The sequence below is a fragment of the Schizosaccharomyces osmophilus genome, chromosome 3 (assembly GCF_027921745.1).
Source record: "Schizosaccharomyces osmophilus chromosome 3, complete sequence".
Classification (NCBI taxonomy): Eukaryota; Fungi; Ascomycota; class Schizosaccharomycetes; order Schizosaccharomycetales; family Schizosaccharomycetaceae; genus Schizosaccharomyces; species Schizosaccharomyces osmophilus.
Window position 1 is genome coordinate 1,313,339 of NC_079240.1, and position 19,263 is coordinate 1,332,601.

General features: G+C 37.4%; 8 protein-coding genes across 8 annotated transcripts; 4 read left to right on the top strand and 4 right to left on the bottom strand.

Annotated features, from left to right (window-relative positions):
• Nucleotides 1-1,266: 1,266 nt before the first annotated feature.
• sut1 (plasma membrane sucrose/maltose:proton symporter Sut1) lies at nucleotides 1,267-3,185 on the top strand (the record flags this gene model as incomplete). The annotated part of the gene is made up of 5 exons (XM_056183406.1): nucleotides 1,267-1,401; nucleotides 1,454-1,478; nucleotides 1,535-1,555; nucleotides 1,617-1,922; nucleotides 1,975-3,185. The coding sequence occupies 5 exons, from the start codon at nucleotides 1,267-1,269 to the stop codon at nucleotides 3,183-3,185; spliced, it is 1,698 nt and encodes a 565-aa protein (XP_056039378.1).
• A 554-nt stretch (nucleotides 3,186-3,739) lies between these two features.
• SOMG_04627 (transmembrane transporter) lies at nucleotides 3,740-5,152 on the bottom strand (the record flags this gene model as incomplete). Its single annotated transcript, XM_056183407.1, has 1 exon — nucleotides 3,740-5,152. The coding sequence occupies one exon, from the start codon at nucleotides 5,150-5,152 to the stop codon at nucleotides 3,740-3,742; it is 1,413 nt and encodes a 470-aa protein (XP_056039377.1).
• A 1,201-nt stretch (nucleotides 5,153-6,353) lies between these two features.
• hem1 (5-aminolevulinate synthase Hem1) lies at nucleotides 6,354-8,030 on the top strand (the record flags this gene model as incomplete). The annotated part of the gene is made up of 1 exon (XM_056183408.1): nucleotides 6,354-8,030. One exon carries the CDS (start codon nucleotides 6,354-6,356, stop codon nucleotides 8,028-8,030), a length of 1,677 nt encoding a protein of 558 aa, XP_056039369.1.
• Nucleotides 8,031-8,585: 555 nt separating this feature from the next.
• SOMG_04629 (small endoribonuclease with 2 transmembrane domain) lies at nucleotides 8,586-8,994 on the bottom strand (the record flags this gene model as incomplete). The annotated part of the gene is made up of 3 exons (XM_056183409.1): nucleotides 8,586-8,654; nucleotides 8,717-8,880; nucleotides 8,967-8,994. 3 exons carry the CDS (start codon nucleotides 8,992-8,994, stop codon nucleotides 8,586-8,588), a joined length of 261 nt encoding a protein of 86 aa, XP_056039368.1.
• Nucleotides 8,995-9,893: 899 nt separating this feature from the next.
• vps54 (GARP complex subunit Vps54) lies at nucleotides 9,894-12,734 on the top strand (the record flags this gene model as incomplete). The annotated part of the gene is made up of 1 exon (XM_056183410.1): nucleotides 9,894-12,734. The coding sequence occupies one exon, from the start codon at nucleotides 9,894-9,896 to the stop codon at nucleotides 12,732-12,734; it is 2,841 nt and encodes a 946-aa protein (XP_056039289.1).
• Nucleotides 12,735-13,188: 454 nt separating this feature from the next.
• On the top strand, nucleotides 13,189-14,372 carry ppx1 (exopolyphosphatase, prune Ppx1; the record flags this gene model as incomplete). Its single annotated transcript, XM_056183411.1, has 2 exons — nucleotides 13,189-13,318; nucleotides 13,360-14,372. The coding sequence occupies 2 exons, from the start codon at nucleotides 13,189-13,191 to the stop codon at nucleotides 14,370-14,372; spliced, it is 1,143 nt and encodes a 380-aa protein (XP_056039290.1).
• Nucleotides 14,373-14,439: 67 nt separating this feature from the next.
• On the bottom strand, nucleotides 14,440-16,663 carry qtr2 (queuine tRNA-ribosyltransferase accessory subunit Qtrtd1/Qtr2; the record flags this gene model as incomplete). The annotated part of the gene is made up of 7 exons (XM_056183412.1): nucleotides 14,440-14,751; nucleotides 14,794-14,869; nucleotides 14,921-15,007; nucleotides 15,048-15,197; nucleotides 15,241-15,537; nucleotides 15,594-16,421; nucleotides 16,482-16,663. The coding sequence occupies 7 exons, from the start codon at nucleotides 16,661-16,663 to the stop codon at nucleotides 14,440-14,442; spliced, it is 1,932 nt and encodes a 643-aa protein (XP_056039288.1).
• A 288-nt stretch (nucleotides 16,664-16,951) lies between these two features.
• Nucleotides 16,952-18,001, bottom strand: SOMG_04633 (SOCG_03062-like, conserved protein; the record flags this gene model as incomplete). The annotated part of the gene is made up of 1 exon (XM_056183413.1): nucleotides 16,952-18,001. One exon carries the CDS (start codon nucleotides 17,999-18,001, stop codon nucleotides 16,952-16,954), a length of 1,050 nt encoding a protein of 349 aa, XP_056039340.1.
• Between the last annotated feature and the right edge of the window lie 1,262 nt (nucleotides 18,002-19,263).

Here is a 19,263-nt window from a genome sequence, read left to right on the forward strand (position 1 = left end):
AAAACAATCGTGGGTCAGTAATTGTTATGTTTGCAAAAGTATTTATTACTATAATTTTTTGTAGTGATTTATAAAAAATGTAAAATCAAATCTTTGCGATTCCAGAGAACTCAAGAGTGTAGGTATTACTAAAAAATTTCCACAGCGTAAAACGAACTTCAACAAACGAAAGACGTGAAATAAATTAAGAAAAAATAAAAAGAACACTGAAAGCTTACTATTCTGCAAGACTCCATGAGATTTGCTTTGTATTCGAATCTTGTACAGTGCCTGTCCCTGGGCAACTTTGTGTTTCTCCAAGTCTTTATTGATCAAGGGAACCATTTCTTCCTCTCCTATAGCTATTACTTACAGAGAAAAAAAAAAAAAAAAAAAAAAGCTAAGCATTGAACCAAGATTTCCTCAGGCAATGAAAGCCGATTGTTTGTTAATTTCAGCAAGGCCAAGGCCCGTAGAAAATGGTCCTACAAACCATATCATATTTTCAAGAAACTAATTCTAGATAAAAAGAAAACAGAACTAGAAAAAGAATTATTTAAACACACTCTCTAAGTATTTTCGTTTTTTAGTACAAACTTTCTTGTGTTAAATATTCTTACAAATCGTTACAATAAATACTGTGTTGCGTAGACAATTTTTAGTGATGGCTTTCCATCTCTGTATTTCTGTACGTCAGTGTTACAGAAATGAAGTGTGGAGAAATGGAAATCAACTAGAAACCAATTTCTTTGCATAAAATCCAAGGAGTATTAGATCCTTTATTTTTCGTAGTTAAGGTGAGTACTTTACTGCTTAATTGAAGGAAGAACGAATTCCCTTTTACCACTGTTCAGTTGGGTTTTTTGTAATGGATTTTGACAACAGAATGTTTGCAGAATCAATTTTTCTCTGATCGCAGAAATATTAACAATATTTATGTCTAGAAAACTTAACAATTGTTTTCATTCGTTTTTCTTGGAAGCTGAAACCTTGGATGGTATTCATATTAGCTACTGTTATCCATCTTCACATTGCTAGCATTGAACAATTTCCTGTATGGTATTTTGACATTGTTTAATTTACTTTTGCAATTACCATAAAAGATTATATAAACGTTACAAACAAGGGATTGTTTTCTTGTTGGACCTTTCTTAGATCTTGTGTTCTTTCTGTAACATCCGTTTGCAACTCTTTGGTTTTTTGCTGTAACTATTAAATCCTTCTGGTGTCTCGTTGATTTATACTGGCGTCACATAAGGTTCCCTTCTTTTCGTGTCTTTGCCAAAAATGTCTAGCGAGCTTTATCCAGAGCGGTCTCATCTGTTAAGAAGAAATGATGATACAAATAACATGGACATAGAAAATCCAACCAAGGATCCTATTCCTCACAGATCGGTGTGGTATTTAATTGCGTTAACGGTGGTATGTATAGATTTACGGTTTCAGCCGAAAATTCGTGCTAACTTGTAAAAAGTCTCTTTTAGGTGTTCAATTGACCTGTACGTTGCCAAACTTTTTTATTTTTTGGGATGAAGCTAACATGCTCTAAAAACAGGGTCTGTTGAACTTGGTTATGGTAAGTGAAGGCTATATTCTAGTATCTTCGTATCTATAAGGTCTAACTTGTTTTTCAATAGGATCTCCATATCTATTTTCCCTCGGCCTTCGTAAAGAATACACGTCCATCATTTGGATCGCTGGTCCATTGACAGGGATTATTATTCAACCAATTTCTGGAATACTTTCGGATCGCTTTCAGTCGAAATTTGGAAGGAGAAGGCCTTTTATGCTGGTTGCTAGCTTGCTAGGTATGTTTAGTTTATTCTTGATGGGATGGGCCCCAGATTTGAGTGAGCTATTCTTTCAGGGTACGGTTGCGAAGCGTGTAACCATTGGATTGGCAACCTTGAGTATTTATCTTTTAGATATCGCTGTGAATGTTGGTATGTAATTTTCAAAAACTTCTTTCTTAGATTTGATCTAATGTTTTTTCAGTCATGGCTAGTACTCGATCCCTAATTGTCGATTCTGTCAGTTCAGAACAACAACATGATGCAAATTCTTGGGCTGGAAGAATGATTGGTATCGGTAATGTTTTCGGATACTTACTAGGATTCCTTCCTTTGTACCGAATTTTTGCTTTCCTCCATATTACCCAGCTCCAAGCCTTCTGCACGATGGCCTCGATTTTTCTTTTACTGACGGTTAGCATTACATCTTTAATTGTTACCGAGAGATCATTTCCTGCTTCTGAGAAGGATCAGTCAGTTGTTTCTGAAATTTTGGAATTTTTCGGGACCATGAGACAAAATATTTCAAGCCTTCCTGATTCTCTACGAAAAATATGCTATGTACAATTCTTTGCTTATTTTGGATGGTTTCCATTTTTATTCTACATAACAACTTACGTTGGAACTTTGTTTTTGAGGCACGCACCTAAAGGCCATGAAGAGGACTGGGATATGGCAACTCGTCAAGGATCGTTTGCATTACTTTTGTTTGCAATTGTTTCTTTGGCCTCAAATACTGCTTTGCCTCTTCTACTTGAGAGCGGGAGAGAGGATGATGACGATGATGAGGAGGAGTATGCAACGGAAGAAGGCTCAAGAGACTACGAGAGATATTTACGGCCTGCAATTTATATACCGCAGGCTTCAGTTGAGCCTAGTGAAAGATCTTCTTTAAGATCTGAGCCCACGGAGGTTCCCTCGCCTGCTCCTTCAGCTCCTGTATCTCAATTGCAAAGAACTATTCCTTCTAACCGTTCTATTATTAGCACTTTTTCATCAAAAGTACAAATTAAAGGCCTTACATTACCATTATTATGGCTTTTTTCTCACATATTGTTTGGCATCTGCATGCTCAGTACTTTTTTCCTGGGCACATCATGGGAAGCACAAGTGATGGTAGCAATTTGTGGTTTGTCTTGGGCTTGCAGCCTTTGGATTCCATATTCACTTTTTTCATCTGAAGTTGCAAAGCTGGGTTTGCGTGAAAGCAGTGGGAAAATGATTGGCGTACATAATGTGTTTATTTCAGCTCCTCAAGTTTTGAGTACGATTATTGCTACAATTGTTTTTGTTCAATCAGAGGGAAGCCACCGTGACAAAAGCGATAACAGTGTCGCTTGGGTATTAAGAATTGGAGGATTGGCAGCGTTTGTAGCTGCTTTTCTGTGTAGTAAACTTTTGTCTATTGACTTTTAAGCTCAATGGAAAAACGAAATTTAGCAAGCTTATACAAAACTTCATTAAAACACCTTATTCCTAGTCTCTAACTGTGCTGCTTCAAAATGGAATACAAGACCTTGATTGTTTTGATCATCTTTGGCGTCTGATAGCACCATAGCATGATGCTATTACCTTGCCCCTTTTTTTTTTCAACTGATCATAATTTGCAACGGAGTCCATCTTTATTTAAAAAAATTTATTTTACTTACTATTGACACGATAACAACAAGGTACAAACAAGTTTATCATTTTATGGTGTGCTATAACGATATTGTTACTTTGGAACAGAAATAAAAAGATTTGAAAAACGAGAAATGCAAGCAGGACTATAGGAAAGCAATTTACCAAAAAGAACAAAAGAGAAACATAGAATGACTATATCTTGGAGGTCAATAGACGCCTTCAAAGGGATGATTTTTTATTTGAAAATGATCGCATTTATTTAACATTAAGAATATCAGACTAATACTAAAGAATTTCGTTGACAATGCAACTCGTTAAAATTTAAATTCAAAAAAGAAAGAGAAAAACTACCCAATTTTGACTTTGGCGGTTTTCCAAATACAAAGCATAAAAAAGGCTGTCAATGCATTCAAAGCAAGTAAAGTGGCTAGGAATCCGAGAGAAGAAATCACACGAATTGCACCTCCAAAAACAGGGCCAACAGTGTCTGCAATAGCTATGCTGATTTGAATTACTACGCTTGCTAGCAAGTGATGATCTGGGTGAAGCTGCTTAGTGAGAAGAGATACAAGGGGTGAAAAGGCGATGGAAGTTCCGAAAAAGATAAGAGAAAACAAAGTGAAGTAAAGTTGGAGATACTCTTTATGGAGTCTGCTGACAATGAGATGAACAGAGACTGATATGAGCGTAATTAGAATACCTATTAATGTAAGTTTTCGGTCTTCTACCCACCTTGAAAGGAAAGAAAAGAAAAGGAGAAATGGAATATCAATGAGACATGCAAGAGCAAGGAAGTTACCCGATTGAAAGGGAGAATACTTGTAGAGGTAATTGGTGTAGATGGGGATGGAAGCTTGGTATGCCTCCATTGTAAAAAAGCAAGAGAAGGCAATAAATCCAGAAACAGAAATTTTTAAAATAGAAGCAAGGTCTGGACGGCGATGTGTGGTTTCGGTCTCAGGATTAGAATGGGGAGTTTTACTTCTTGGAGGGACAGGAGGAATGGTATAGTCAGCATCATAGTAGAAAATGGAAGAAACAAGTAACAAAACAAACCAAAAAATGGCTAGTAGCCAGTTTCCGGAAGTATATTGATTCCATATAGTGTTGTGAGAATGGGAAGAAGCTTTGGCCATTAAACCACCAAGGAAAGGACCAATGGCAATTCCAGCGGTTTGCATAATGATGTTGAGAGTGCTCATAAAAGTTCTGTATTTTGCGCCGACCAATATTCTGTCGGACATGAACTTTTTATGGTACAGATACATGACACATGCTACACCTAGTATGATTCGGCTTACTAGGAGGAGAGCGATGCTTTTAGCTTTGAAGGCAAGTGAATAAAGGATGTGTCCTAAAATTGCTGTGACACACGAGCAAAGATAGGGACGTTTGTAAAAGGTAAACCCATTGGCAGATTTAGGATTCGACAGTAAAAGCATGGGATATAAAGTGACGAGGGCCGTGATCATAGGAAGACCGATAATGAGACCAGACAAAACTTCGCTTCCTCCTAGGGCTTTGACATAAGTGTCAGAAGTAGGAATGACAATCGAAAAGGAAATCGAGAGGACAAAATTATTCAATAGAATGAGGGCAGCACTTATGGCGGGGGGTTTCCTATCAATTGAATCGGATTCCTCAGTAACTTCAATTGTTGGTCGAATGGATTCGTGATCTTGTTTTTCTGCCGATTTTTCATGGTCCTCAGGTTGTTTGTTGAATTTCTCAATAATTTCTTCTTCCAGTCTTAGTTCCATTTGGGAGTAGGTAAATTTACGTGATTCTTTTGTTTTTGTTTTTGTTTTTGTTTTTGTTTTTTTGTTTTTTTTTATTGAATCCTTACTTTATGATTTTGTTTGTTGACTCGCTTGTCTTGGAATATAGGCAACGATTATGTTTCCTAGACGAAAAGTAGAGGAGCCGGGACTTTTCTAAACGTTACGAATATTGAGAATTTGCTCTGGAAGTTCCTGTGCAACAACTGCTACCATATAAGCTTAACCTTGTAAATAATCTAAACTTTTTTCCTTTTCCTGTTGGGCAGTGCAAAGGCATATATATTATGAGTTGCCATCATTAATCATTATGTTTCATTGAAGTGCAATCTAAGTCCTTGAATGAGTCTATAAATAAATAAAACAGCAAAATTCCATATCGTAGATTTGTAGAAAAAACGTATGAAATTCGTTTTTTTTTTTTTTTTTTTTTTCTTGTGTCAAGGCCAGGTCTTTTGTAGGAGTCGCTTTTTTTCGCAGATGGGATTCCAAGTACAGTTTCCTACCACTGTTGGTTTAGACACATGTAGACTTTCACACATAGACGTTACAAATCATTCACGAAATTCAATGCACTAATAACCATGAAATTGTCAATTGCATAACAAACTTCTACTATTCTCTGAATACTTTGAATCAAATTTCACATCCTTTTTCTTTGTTTATTTCTTTTATTTACTTTTGGTTTTGATGTGTTAGAACTCGGTGTTTTATGCTGCCACTGGTTTGTGCGCTTATTCACCAGTCATTATTAAAAGAATCGAGCGGCTAATACAAAGGCGATTTCACGTCCATCTCCATTTCACCTTCTCCACCACCCACGAAACGAAGAAATTGGAATCTCGTATTTTTTCACAAAAAACGAGTTATATTCAATAAAAAAAAAACCATTTGGATAATTTTAAAAAGTCTACTGCTTTTTTTGTTTATCCCCCTTTTTGATTGAAAAAAAAAGAGCTTTCCACAAGCTTTAGAGGAGAATCTATATCCTTAACGAAAAAAGCTCAACAATTGAAACAAAACAATTTTGTTTTTGTTTTGTTGTCGCAGCACTTGTAATCCTGCTCATCAGATCAGTTTTCATTCTTTTATACTTAAACTAAAGACGGATTTTTTTTCCTTTTTTACTTTCCTTTCTACTTTCCTTTTTCATATCAGTAATTTGAGAAAAGATATAAAAATTATGGAACGCGTCGTGAAACTCGCTACCAAGCGTTGCCCTTTTGTCAGCAAGACTGACGCTACTACCCTTCGCAGAATGATGGGAGCTGGTTTGGTTCGCGCTGGTGCCCATTGTCCCATTATGGGAGGAGCCCTTCCTGCCGGTGACCAGCATGCCTTCACTGGTAAACGTGGATTCAAGTCCCATTCCAAGCACATGGCAAAGGAACCTTCTTTAGAAGAGATCCATTTGAAAGCCGGCGTGAGTGACCGTAGCTCTGGCATGTGTCGTCATGCTCAAGCAGTCAAAGAAGCCGCTACTAAACCCGATGAGGTTGCTTCCATTCATCAAGAAACACTCCCAGGTGCAGCTCGTCAGGCTTATGGTGTTTCCCCTGCGGGTGCCCCCAGGTTCGACTATGAAACCTTTTACGAAGAGGAACTCCAAAAAAAATTACGGGATAAATCGTATCGGTATTTCAACAATATCAATCGCCTAGCGCATGAATATCCACTCGCTCACTTGGCAGACCCAAATACCCGTGTCCAGGTATGGTGCAGCAACGACTATCTCAACATGGGTGGTCACAAAAAGGTAAGCGACGCTATGCATCGTTGCATAGACAAGTACGGAGGAGGAGCCGGGGGTACCCGGAATATTGCAGGGCATAATCAGCATGCTATGCGATTAGAAGAGTCGATCGCCGACTTACATCTAAAACCCTCCGCACTCATTTTTGGCAGTTGTTATGTCGCAAACGATGCTACTCTTTCTACTCTTGGTAGAAAACTGCCAAACTGTGTATTCCTCAGTGACGAAATGAACCATGCTTCTATGATTCATGGAATTCGTAATTCTCGATGTGAGAAAATAATCTTCAAGCATAATAATCTCGCTGATTTGGAAGCCAAGTTGGCCTCTCTCCCTATCAACCGTCCAAAGGTAATTGCCTTTGAATCCATTTACAGCATGAGCGGAAATGTTGCTCCTATTTCCGAGATCTGCGATCTCGCCAAGAAATACGGCGCTCTCACCTTTTTGGACGAAGTTCATGCGGTTGGCATGTATGGCCCTCGTGGCGGTGGTGTTGCTGAAGAGACCCCTGGTTTGCTGGACAAAGTCGATATTATCACGGGAACTTTAGCCAAGTCTTATGGTTGTGTTGGTGGTTACATTGCCGGATCTTCTCGTTTGGTCGACATGATTCGTTCTTTAGCTCCTGGTTTTATCTTTACTACTTCGTTACCTCCTCATGTAATGGTTGGTGCTCTTACAGCAATTGAGCATTTAAAAACATCCAACGTTGAGCGTGAGCAACAACGTTCTGCTGTTCGCCGAGTAAAGCAATCCTTGTCTGAAATTGGAATTCCTGTCCTTTCTAATGATACTCACATCGTTCCAGCTATGGTTGGTGATGCTGAAATAGCCAAGCTCGCTAGTGATTCTTTGTTACAAGAGCATCATATATATGTGCAAAGCATTAATTCGCCTACAGTCAATGTCGGGACTGAACGTCTTCGAATTACTCCAACACCGGCCCACAACACCGAAAAGTACGTTCAAAGCTTGACTGGTGCTATGGACCAAGTATGGCGTAAATACAAGGTCAGCCGCTTGGATGGATGGGCCAATCGTGGCATTGATGTCGGCCGTCTTTGCAAATTTCCCGTTCTTCCATTTTCTACCTCTGGTTTATAAAATAATTACTTATCATACCAGTTAATAAATAAGTATACTTTGGTATTCAAAGCATGGCTTTGACACACAACTTAATTTACAAATTCAAGAGAACGCTATAAAAGTCAACGTAAGCAAGGAAAAGGAGAAGTAGGTAGGATTTAATAAAAAGTAAGGGAACCATATATATTGATTTCTTTTGAGGCAATCATTTCGTAATTAGATTATAAAAGTGTTCACATTATTAGAGAAGGAACTTTAAAATGTTTCATAAACTGATAATCTGTGATGCGTATACATGTGATGTGACACATGACCTTTGTCGACTCGTCCAAAACACTATATACAAAGGCTTCTTGCATTTTTGTGTGCGACCGTAGAAAAAACAAAAAATTACGAATAGCACTGGACTAAATGAAAAGGAAAGCAAGCTAGACAGATAGATGGAGAGCTAAAAATTCGTAGGCCGGGTCAAGAATGGAAATGGAACCAGATTATCTTTCCACTAGTTCCTGAAGGTTTCGGTTTATACAAAAAACAAAAGGATTTATATGAAATGGAAAAGACGGAAAGGCTCTATGAAAGTTGAACACGATTTTGATACCGAGCAACCAAAACTTGAGACCCGCAAAACAAAAAGAAAACCTGACAGAAAAGTTAGAAATTTATGCAAAATAATTAACAAGCAAATATAAAAAATTGCTTACAGTATAGATGACCACAGCGCCAATGCAAGTTTTAGCAACTTGAGATCCCGTTAAGCCACTACCAGCCAAGTCATGCATCAAAGCTTCAGCTTCATGAGCAAATAAAAATGAAAGGACAGAGAGAAAGATAATTCCAATCAACGACAAGCCTGTGCAGCCTTGGGCTATACATATTCATTAGCAATTCAGTAATTACAGAAAGCTGTTGAAACCAAACGGAATGGATTAATCGCTCCAAACATCCACGTACCTAAACCAGCACTCACCAAAGGTTTCATATTGAATCCTTACAATCCAAAGCAAAAATGAAAGAATGAAAAGACAAGAAACAAGAGCAGAGTGAAAAGGCCAAGGTCAACCGAAGCGAATGAAAGGATGTCAAATTGCGAGCAAATACGTTGCTCGCTAAAAAGCAGTACCGAGTAGAAACATTGTGAATTAAAAGGGTTTACATTGAAGTAAAGGTACGGTAAAACTCATTAAAACAGATATAGATTATTATGAGAGTGCCTTATTGTAAATTTCCGACATCTTTTATTTACAGTAAAAACTTTAATGACGTTTGAAGTGTTGCTCTGTAGTAGTCTATTTCATTGCTAGTAGAGAGCTTTTCTATTGTATAGGAAAGAAGAGGAGAGTAGCAAAAGTGTAGTATACCATGGACTTTCATTCCTATCTATACATTCTTTACAATGTCTTGTCTCAATATGAATGGGTAAAGCGTTGAGAGATCAACTACGAAAAACAAGACACTGGAAGCCATTCATTGCAAAGGTGAAATCAAGCTCAAAACAGCTACGAAATGAAAGGGATTCCTGCCTAGTTATTAAAATGGACCTTCTTTTTGTTTACATGATTATTTTATCAGATCATTTATATTTATTTATAGTTATAAAGAGGTCAATGGTTCTAAGATGCTGAAAACAAACCAAACCAAGTCAAAACCTGCTATACGGCATCCTGCAGGGATTGAAAAGTTTATTATATACTTCTTTCTAGTGCTGCTACAATCCTCTTATTCTACACTTTTTCTTGTTCCTAGTTGAGTTTCTGTTGGGTGTTTTACGCAAGTGAACAGAGTTCACTAAATGCTCTTAGTACTTTGGGCTACCAGAATATTTAGACAATTGCAGTTTACTGTTAAAAAAGGTGAAATACTGCCTTTGAAAAGGCCTTGATGGACGAACGCTCAATTGCTCCGTCGTCTTCTTACAGCTATCCATCGACAGAGGCTTCGTTTCAAGTTCCTCTGTCACAATCTGCGGATCCCACATCGTCAGCATTATCCTTTAAGTCTCTTCTAGAGGACCCCGTAAATCCAACGTTTCCGTCGTACACACCTACTCGAACGGAAATTACTCCTGTCGCCCTTTCTCCCATTCCAATTGTTCCAAGCCATGATTTCCAGATATATTTGCATCAAATCTTTCATGAATATGCTCGTTATTCCAAGCAGAAACAAGCTAGTTTTCATCGCTATGTAGAACGTCAAACCAAACGCCTCAGTTGTAACTCTGGTTCTAGTGTGCACGATTCGCACGCACGTCGCAATTCGTTGTCAACAGCTCGAGGTGAGCTCAAAAGCGAGTCCTCGTATCCATCATCGAATTCAGATACCATCACCTTTAACCGTGAGGAGCTTCCACCTTCTACTCCAAGTGTCGTGGACAAATTTCCTCTATCTACTATCCCATCCATATACTTTCAAGACGATTTTAATCTCGATGATCCTCAGACGTTTGACATCGCAAGCGAACATGTCGATATTACTCAGGCTGGAGATGCTCAACATGCTAACCGAAAACTATTATTAAATAACTCCATGTTGCAGGAGAAAATTTCTTGGTATCTTGATATCGTTGAACTTCATTTGTTGCATGAGATTGAGAATGCTAGTGATAGTTTCCCTATCATCATGGAAAATCTTAAAAATCTTAAAAAAGATGAAAAAACCTGCTTACAAGATACTCATGACTTTTTGGAGAACCTCAATCAAATAACAAAAGCTCGTGATGAACAACGAGAAGCCATTTCTAGACAGGAGCAGTCTTGCTCACAGCTTCATGAATTAATTCAGTCGCTGTCATTTTTGGAGTCGCTCTTTACTTTGAGCAATCAAGCTCACCAATCTGCCCTTGATGGTCATTTCTTGAATGCGATCGATGGGATCCATTCCATCACTTCCCAACTAGAATTAAAATCTAAGCAAGAATCCATCGATTTTAGCTCCTTGCCTGCCATTATCGATCTTTTAGAGGACCAACATTCTCTATACAATACCATATCTCAAACTGTAATCCAGAAATTCCCCGAAATCCTTATTCAAGATATACGCGATTTTTCCTCTCAGAAATCTCCCTCCGATTTATTGAATATCTATTTGAAGAAAAATAAAAAGTTACGGGCGAATACGGATCCTTTACCCCTCGTTACCGACTTTCCTCCTGGTTTTATAAAAAGGCTGGAACGGTTCATTGATTGTCTTCTCCTTACAGATGGTCTCCAATCTGGTTTAACTATATTTAAAACTTCTGTATTCAAAGAACTAGAGTCTCTCATTACACAAGCCTTTGCTAAACTGAATTCTCTACATAGACATACCGATCGTCGAAGTATCAGTACTACGAGCCTCTCCAGCTTATCGAATTCTGCTTCTCAATCCTTAGCGGACGGATCCAATGAAAGTAATTTTAATGCTGATTTTTACAACATGCTCACAACAATTTATTTTACATCTTTGGAAGTTTTGCGTCGACTGGGGCAACAACTGAAACTGTTAATTGACATCTTATCGAGAAAAGATCAAGAGCAGTATCATTATTCCGTTGCTTTAAACGATTTAATGACGATTAGTTCCGAACTCATTTTACAAAAAATTACACACATAAACAGCGCTCATTTTAATGCTTCGGGTAGTTTTTCTTTACAGGAGTCTCTAAAGTTGTTTACATTGCATTCTTTGTTTTATAATGAACTTGAAAATCTATGTGGCATCACGCAAAACAATTTTATGTCGATTGTCATGCAAGAACTTCAGAAATGGTTCCGAAACGATCAATTGAAAAGTACTCAACGCATTGCTTTAGATTATGAAAGGGAAAAGTGGGAAGCTATTTCAGTTAGCCAAGAAGTGCAGAGAATGGCATCTCGTATTGATCAATGCCCAACTAATGTTTCAGATGATTGGATTTTTTTTCAAGAATCAAGTTTGAATGACATAAAAAACTCAAAAGAAGAAGGCGAGTCAGCTTTGTCAGATACTTGCTTTCTTCAAAATCAATCAATTCATATGGTTAGTGCTTCGGTACGTGTACTTGAAAGCGTGGATCAATACGGACACTTAGTATATCACTTTCCAAGACTCTCTCATGATTTTTACTATGGCATGATAGAGCTTTTACGAACTTTGAATTCACGAGTGTATCAGCTAATTCTTGGAGCTGGAACTGTACGATCATCAGGACTCACTAGGGTATTGGGAAAGCATATTGCGTTAGCTTCACAAACAGTGACTTTGCTTCAAGCATTGTCAACATCTGTGTTCAAATTTCTCTCAAAAAATTATGGGATTAAGCAAACGCAAGAATTGCTCTCCCTCGAAAACGATTTTAACTTACATCATAATCAGATTACTGAAAAGTTTATTGCTCTCATGAGAGAAAAATCAAACTTTTGTTGCGGTCAAATTATCACAGTTAACTGGGTTAATGAAGAGCCTCATGATTATATGAAGGACCTTATTAAGAATCTGGTCAAATTGTATAAAGTTTTACACCGTTACTCTGAACCGGATTGCGAACGCGTTATTCCGGATGTCATAAAGATGTTTGAAGACAGATTGCAGCTGGAACTCACAGATCTTGTACAAGATCCTGCAAAATGGATTGGTATAAAGAAAGATTTGTCATTTTTTTACGATTCATTATCCAGCAAGTGTGGTTATGTTGGTAGTGCAGAAGTACTCAAAAAATTTGAGCGTGCAATAGGGCAAAATGCCTCTGATAAATTGACTACATGATGAGAAAACAAGAAAACTTTGATGAATTTATAAATGAAAAATGACTCAACTAGCTGTAACGTTTATCGTTATTGCTCTTTTTGATGTTTCATGGTATGCTATAATTATTCACTAATGCGTTTCCTTTGATTCAGAGGAACTATGAAGACAAGAATGGATTAATTTAGATATATATATATATATAATATAATATAATTTCATACATTAAGAATGATTTCTATCCAATTTCTACAAACTTACTATGCCTCCAATTTCAATGAAAACATAAGTTTTGCGGTTTAAGCAATGGAAATTTACCTCCAAGGACTGTCTAAAAATGATCAAATGTTTGTAAGCCCAAATTAGAGATAGGTTGAAACTTACTTGCAATGATATAATAAAGAAGAATATGTGAAGCCCATTTTCCTGACACTACTCTATCTATTTGCTGTCTGCCACTCTCATATTGCAAGCAATGTCAGTCCCTTCCAAATTGGCGAAATTATTGGAAACTAATTATAAACAATATTCCCACGTTGTTTCTGATATCTCAGCTAGTCTACAGACGAAAAAATTGACTTTCGTCAGCGGTAATGAATCTGCAGGTATGTAACATGTGGATCCGCCCATTGCTGACATATGATAGATTTGGATAGCTGCGCTACTTCTATAATTTACGCCTACTTCTTGCAACATAAACTCCGTGAAAGGTGTGTTGTGCCTTTCTTTAATATCCCAAAGAATGAGCTTCGTCTTCGCCCAGAGTTGGTATATCTTCTCGACATGCTAAAAATACGCACTGATAATATACTATTTCTAAATGAGATTGCGGCAGTGCCTGAAAGATTTAGCTCGTCTCCTATTCATTTGATCGATCACAATACACTGGACCGTAAAGAAGTCTGTAAATTTGAAGAAAGTGTCGAAGGTATAATCGATCACCACAAAGACGAAGGCAATCATTTAAACGCAAACCCAAGAATTATAAAGGAATGTGGCAGTTGTTCAACTCTGGTGATTCAGTACTATATGGATATCCTAAGCTCTCTTCATAAAACAGAAGAGACTCGAATGGAAGCTGAAGATATTGCGGTTTTGGCACTCGGTCCTGTACTTGTTGACACTGGAAACTTAAAAAATGAAAAGACTACGGACACTGATGTTGAGGTAGCAAACCAGTTATTTCAGTTCGTTCCGTCTGGATGGAATCGTGATGAGTTTTTCAGCAGTTTAAAGGAAAAAAAGGGAACTTATAAGGGGTTCTCATTTATGGACCTTTTACATCGAGATCTGAAACAGTACGCTCCTGGAAATGTGTCTATATCCTATCCCAGTATTGGAAAAGGAATTGATTGGATTGAAGAAAAGCGTAGTAATTGGCAACAAGAGTTAAAGGAATTTGCTGAAACTAAACAAGCAGATCTCGTTATTGTTGGTCTTTCCCTAAGCAAAAAAGAAGAGTTTCGTCGTCAAATGATATTGTACAAAAGAACTAAGCAAGGAGAATCATTTGCTGATCAATTTTTGGAGAAAAATGAAAACAGTCTAGGTTTAGAGTTTCTTAAAAATGTTGAAGGTCATACTATAAGTGTATTTAACCAAAGGAACTCTGCTGCTAGCCGTAAAAAGGTAGTACCGATGATCATGGATAGTATTTGAAATACGTTTGAGCAAGAAGGTATAATAATATTTCTTTATGATAATTTCTCTAAACTATTTCTAAAAATTACTCAAAATCACTGTCTTCCGATTCATTTTTTGTATCCTTAAAACCCATAATCGACTTTTTCCCTAAAGAGTTATTTTCCTTTAACTTTTCAATCGCAGCCCATTTTAACAACCAAAACTCCAAAACGGGAGTATCAAAATCGTCATTATTTCCCAAGTCAGTGAATCCAGTGAGTTTACTAACGAGTTTTGCATCAACATAACAAAGTATTACCGGTAATACTTTTAAGCCTAATTTCAAAGCAAGAAATGGAGCATTAGCCGCTTCAATACGTACAAACTTTGTTTCCCAATGACTTTTGGATATTTTCTAAACATATTAGCAACGTTTCCTGGTAATATAATTTATTACCTCAAGGTGCGCATCCATTATTTTGCAGCGTCTGAAATCAGGATGGAAAAAGTGGATGACCACACGTTTTGAGGATCTACAGACAAAGTATTAGAACATTTTAATAAATATAAAGATGTCGACTCACGTTGTTATATCCATCACTTCTCTTTCATTTTCAACTGTTAAATATTGCATATGACCTTTCTCTTTAGCAGTAGAGACTCTTTGAAATCTTTTTGAATGTTAGCTGTCATTTCAACTTAATTCCATACTCTTCTTTTAATGATTGCATTCGGCTTTCTCGATAAGTACTGTCATCAATGTCATCAAGTTCAGCGAACAAATTTTCTTCTAATTCAGATCCACTTTGGTCATCGCTTATAGCCGCGTAAGTGTCAGCAAAATTACCAACGGTAGTATCCCTGCCAAAACGTAAGTTAGAATTGAAAAGGCAATGGCCATTACCTTTCAGGTAACTCAGACTCTTGAAATTCTTGAACCTTTTCCTTTTTCTGAGTCGTATGGGAGAATTCGGTATTATTGGTCTCCGGTTTCAATTGGACCCAGTTGGGTTTGTTTTCAACAGGCTGAACATCAGTTAAATCCATTTGGTAGCCTCGCTTTCGTGGTCCCAGACCAGTAGCGCGAGGGAAGTTGGAAGAATAAATTTTCTTAAATATCTCAGTATCATGTAAGAAATTTCCAGCCTTGATAGAATCTCTAATTCCGGAGAAAAAGTTATGGAATACATGAATGTTATGTCTTTATTTGCATGTTAGTAGTGAAATAACAAAAGGTTTGAAGAAATAGAAACATACTGTTGTATCATAATCCAACCAACAAGTTCTCGTGTTTGAAGCAAATGGTGAATATAAGCCCGGCTATATGACTGGCATGTATTGCAGCTACATCCAGGTTGTAAGGGAGAAAGGTCCGCAGCAAAAATGCTATTCCACATATCCCAAGCTAGCTCTAGCTTTATATTCTGTAGGTCCTCTACAGGGGGAGGAAAGGCAAATGTAAAAGCTATGCCAGAATCGGAAGCTTGATTAACTAAATCTGCCATTACGATATCAGCACCCTGATGAATACTTTGTAATATTGCCAAAGGAGTTAGTAAAGGACGAAGAAAAATTTTTGGATAAACGGACAGCTCGGAAGGTATAGAATGCAAATTCCCATAACATGCTAACCCAGAAATATGTTGCTTGTAATCATTTTCCCGAAATCGTTCTATTAAAGGATCTAAATAAGGAGCTTCAACGTTTGGAACGGGAAAGAAAACCTTTACTTTCTCTGTAAGCTGATTGTTTTGTAAACCAGAGAGCAACTCGTCAGTCCAGGTAATTGACTTTTCTGTCATCTTAGGTTTCCTCTTTACACCAGGAGCATTTGATGGGTTGTCATTCAAGGGGATTGCTATTTCAGGACGAAGTTTGATGATTGCCTTCACGTAGACTTCGTTCGTCAATTTTTTCAATCCACTTGAGGTAAGAATTTGAATATGGTGAGATCCAGCAGATACAGACGGAAGTGGAGTACTTCTTCTTGGAGCTACTAAGATAGATTGAGAGGAAGTTCCAGCTACCCACTTGTCGATCTCACCCTCCGCAGTGAAGATAGGAGACTTTTCTAATAAATCCAGTCTAATCATTTACAAAATATTAGCAGTTCAGACTTATTATTTAATTTAATGAAATACTTACGAATCTTCTAATCCGAAATAGACAACTGGGAGTTCATTGTCATTAATGTTGTCAGGTGTTAAATGAGGAATTGTTCCTTTGGAAGTAGGGAAAATAAAACAGGGAGTCTGAAGGACCTTACTTTTTAGCGAAACGGATGATATCCGAGCACTTGAAGGATAGCAAGCGTTTAATGCTGCCATTGAAAACGCTTTGGTATATGCTGTGTTGAGGGAATACACTGACTTTGAATGTTGGTACAAGATACTTTAAAAATCACTATAATTCAGTAGTAAACAAAGATGTGCAACACCAAAGAATGACTACGGACTCCATTGAAAATTAATAAATTATCTATTAAATAAATTAAAGTAGTCATTTAAATCGAAGTTCGGCGAGGAACAGATAGGAAACTAACAAACTAAAGAGATTCCTCAATAACTGTTCTACCAAGATTATGATGCAGGAATTTTATAAATGTACAATTTGGGTTAGTAACGAATAATTTTTCTTCGGCGGAAATCTTTATCGTCGGAGGCAATGTCAAACATTGCCCGGCGCTTTTGTTCCTTCTTTTCTTTGTTCCTTTTCTTCATTTCTTCCATTTCCTTCCTCGTGTATTTTCTATTTCTTCGTTCCTCCAAAAGGCTTTTTCCTTGTGTACTAGACATAGCGGTGTCTACATCAAAAAATTGACCCATGTGCTTATGAGCCTTGTATTCCTCACTCTTCATTTCAGGAGTTGCCCACTCGGGCATATATTTACCGGAAAGCCTATTAAATTGTACTCTAGCAGCATATTTGTCCGATGATTTGTCTTCAGAATCACTTTCTTCTAAGGGATTCAGCCAGCTTGTGGTATTGGTACGACGGTCCCAAAAATAGTACGCTTGTGCATTTTTGTCCCAAATTGCCGCTACTTGTTGATCCTCCGACCAAGCTATAGATGGTTGACTGGCAGATTCCTCTGTACCAGAAGTAGCAGGCTCAGAATCATTGGCAACATATTTCGATTTTTCTGGCACAGGCTCATCTGGAAGTGGAGGTTGACTTTCTGACCCTTCTTGAACTGGAGGTTGATACTCTTCAGGCACCGGTTCGTCTGGGAGTGGAGGTTGACTTTCAAATCCTTCTTGACCTGGTTGTTGATAATCTCCAGGCACAGGCTCATCCGGAAGAGGAGGTTGGGTGTCGTGTTCTTTTTGAGCTGCTTGCCGATACTCTTCAGGCACCGGTTCTTCTGGAAGTGGAGGTTGGCTTTCGGATCCTCCTTTATTGTGCTTTAAAGTTTCTTCTGAGGGAGGACGAAGAGTATCTTGCTTTGGCAAAGATTCAGTTCGACTAAAATCTGTTTCCTTGCTAGGTTCTAATGATGCTTGTGATTTGGCATTCTTATCTTCAAAAGTAGTTATGTCCTTTTCCTGTTCCATCGAGCCTAAAGACCGGGTATCCTGGAAATCCTTCTTCTCCAACAGAGTAGTGTTTTTTTCACCTTGTATATTTTCAGAAATATTTGTTTTTATATTTAAATTTTCCTCCATTTGAAACCTTTTGTCAGATCTAAAACCAATTGGATTTGTTGGCTACAAAAGACTTCTTTTGGTGAAACGTCGGGTCAAAAAGTACAAAAGGCAAATGAGTTTCAGCGAACAAAAAAGCAAATAATTAATAAGTTATGTAATTTGAAAAAGGAATGAACCTCAATACAAATCTAAATTTGGTTTTTCTTTTCTGAAGACGCTTGACTGTATAATGATCTTCGTAAGACATTCATAAGCACGATAATGATGGCCTTAAATTACTTTAATAAACAAATAAAATGTAAACATTTTATTTTAAAAATGAACAGGAAACTGATAAATAATATAGACTGAATAGCATATAGGGTTTTACATTTTCTTTTAAAAATTCGAAAAAAATTCTTGAATTAATTTTATTTCCGTGCAAGGATAACAATGAATGTTTTGGTAAGAATCGGCTGTCGTAACGGTTAACTTCACATTCATATTGAAAAGCCTCATGTCTTTTTTTTTTTTTTTTATATATTTGCCGACAGTTATGATAACATTTCTTACTGTTCATCCTCTTTTAGTATGGTTACAGCACAGAAAACATTTCACAGGAAGGGCGCAAAAGCACTTACAAGTCGAACAACAATGTTAGAGCTATATCATTTTATTCATAGAGAAATTTACAATATTTTACACACATTATGAAATAGTATCTGACCTACTTCTTACTTCTGTAAGTCCTACAATAGGTGTCTTTCTGAAAGGGTTACCTCCTGCTCTAAGAAGGCCAATCCAAAAAGTAGAGTATTAGAAGGAGAGAATCAACAGAGATTGACCAATAGAATACACTCATCGAACTCATCAAGAGCCTGCCTTCTAAAACCGTTTCCACCCGACAGTAAGAATACCTTACAGATCTTACCAACACGGTCATAATCACACCCAGTACATGTATATATTACAGCAATAAAACGAAAGCTACTGACAGCTCAAGGGAACGATTCGTAAACATCACTCAGAGTCACCGTGGTTAACCCGTACTGATATTGAAGAGATAAATGTGATAGAAGCTCAGACTTGCCTTTACAGTCAACAATTGATTCCTTGATTATAATTTTCATATATGAAATGCTCAAGGATCCATGCGGATTACCAGATGTATCTTCATCGCTTCTATCCGATCAACTCAAAATAATATTCGCTAGGTTTGCCCGATTAGAACATTCCTCTGAGATTGCTTTCTATGAAACGTTTGTTTGCTTTTTATAAAGCACCCAGGGCTGCTTGTCGCG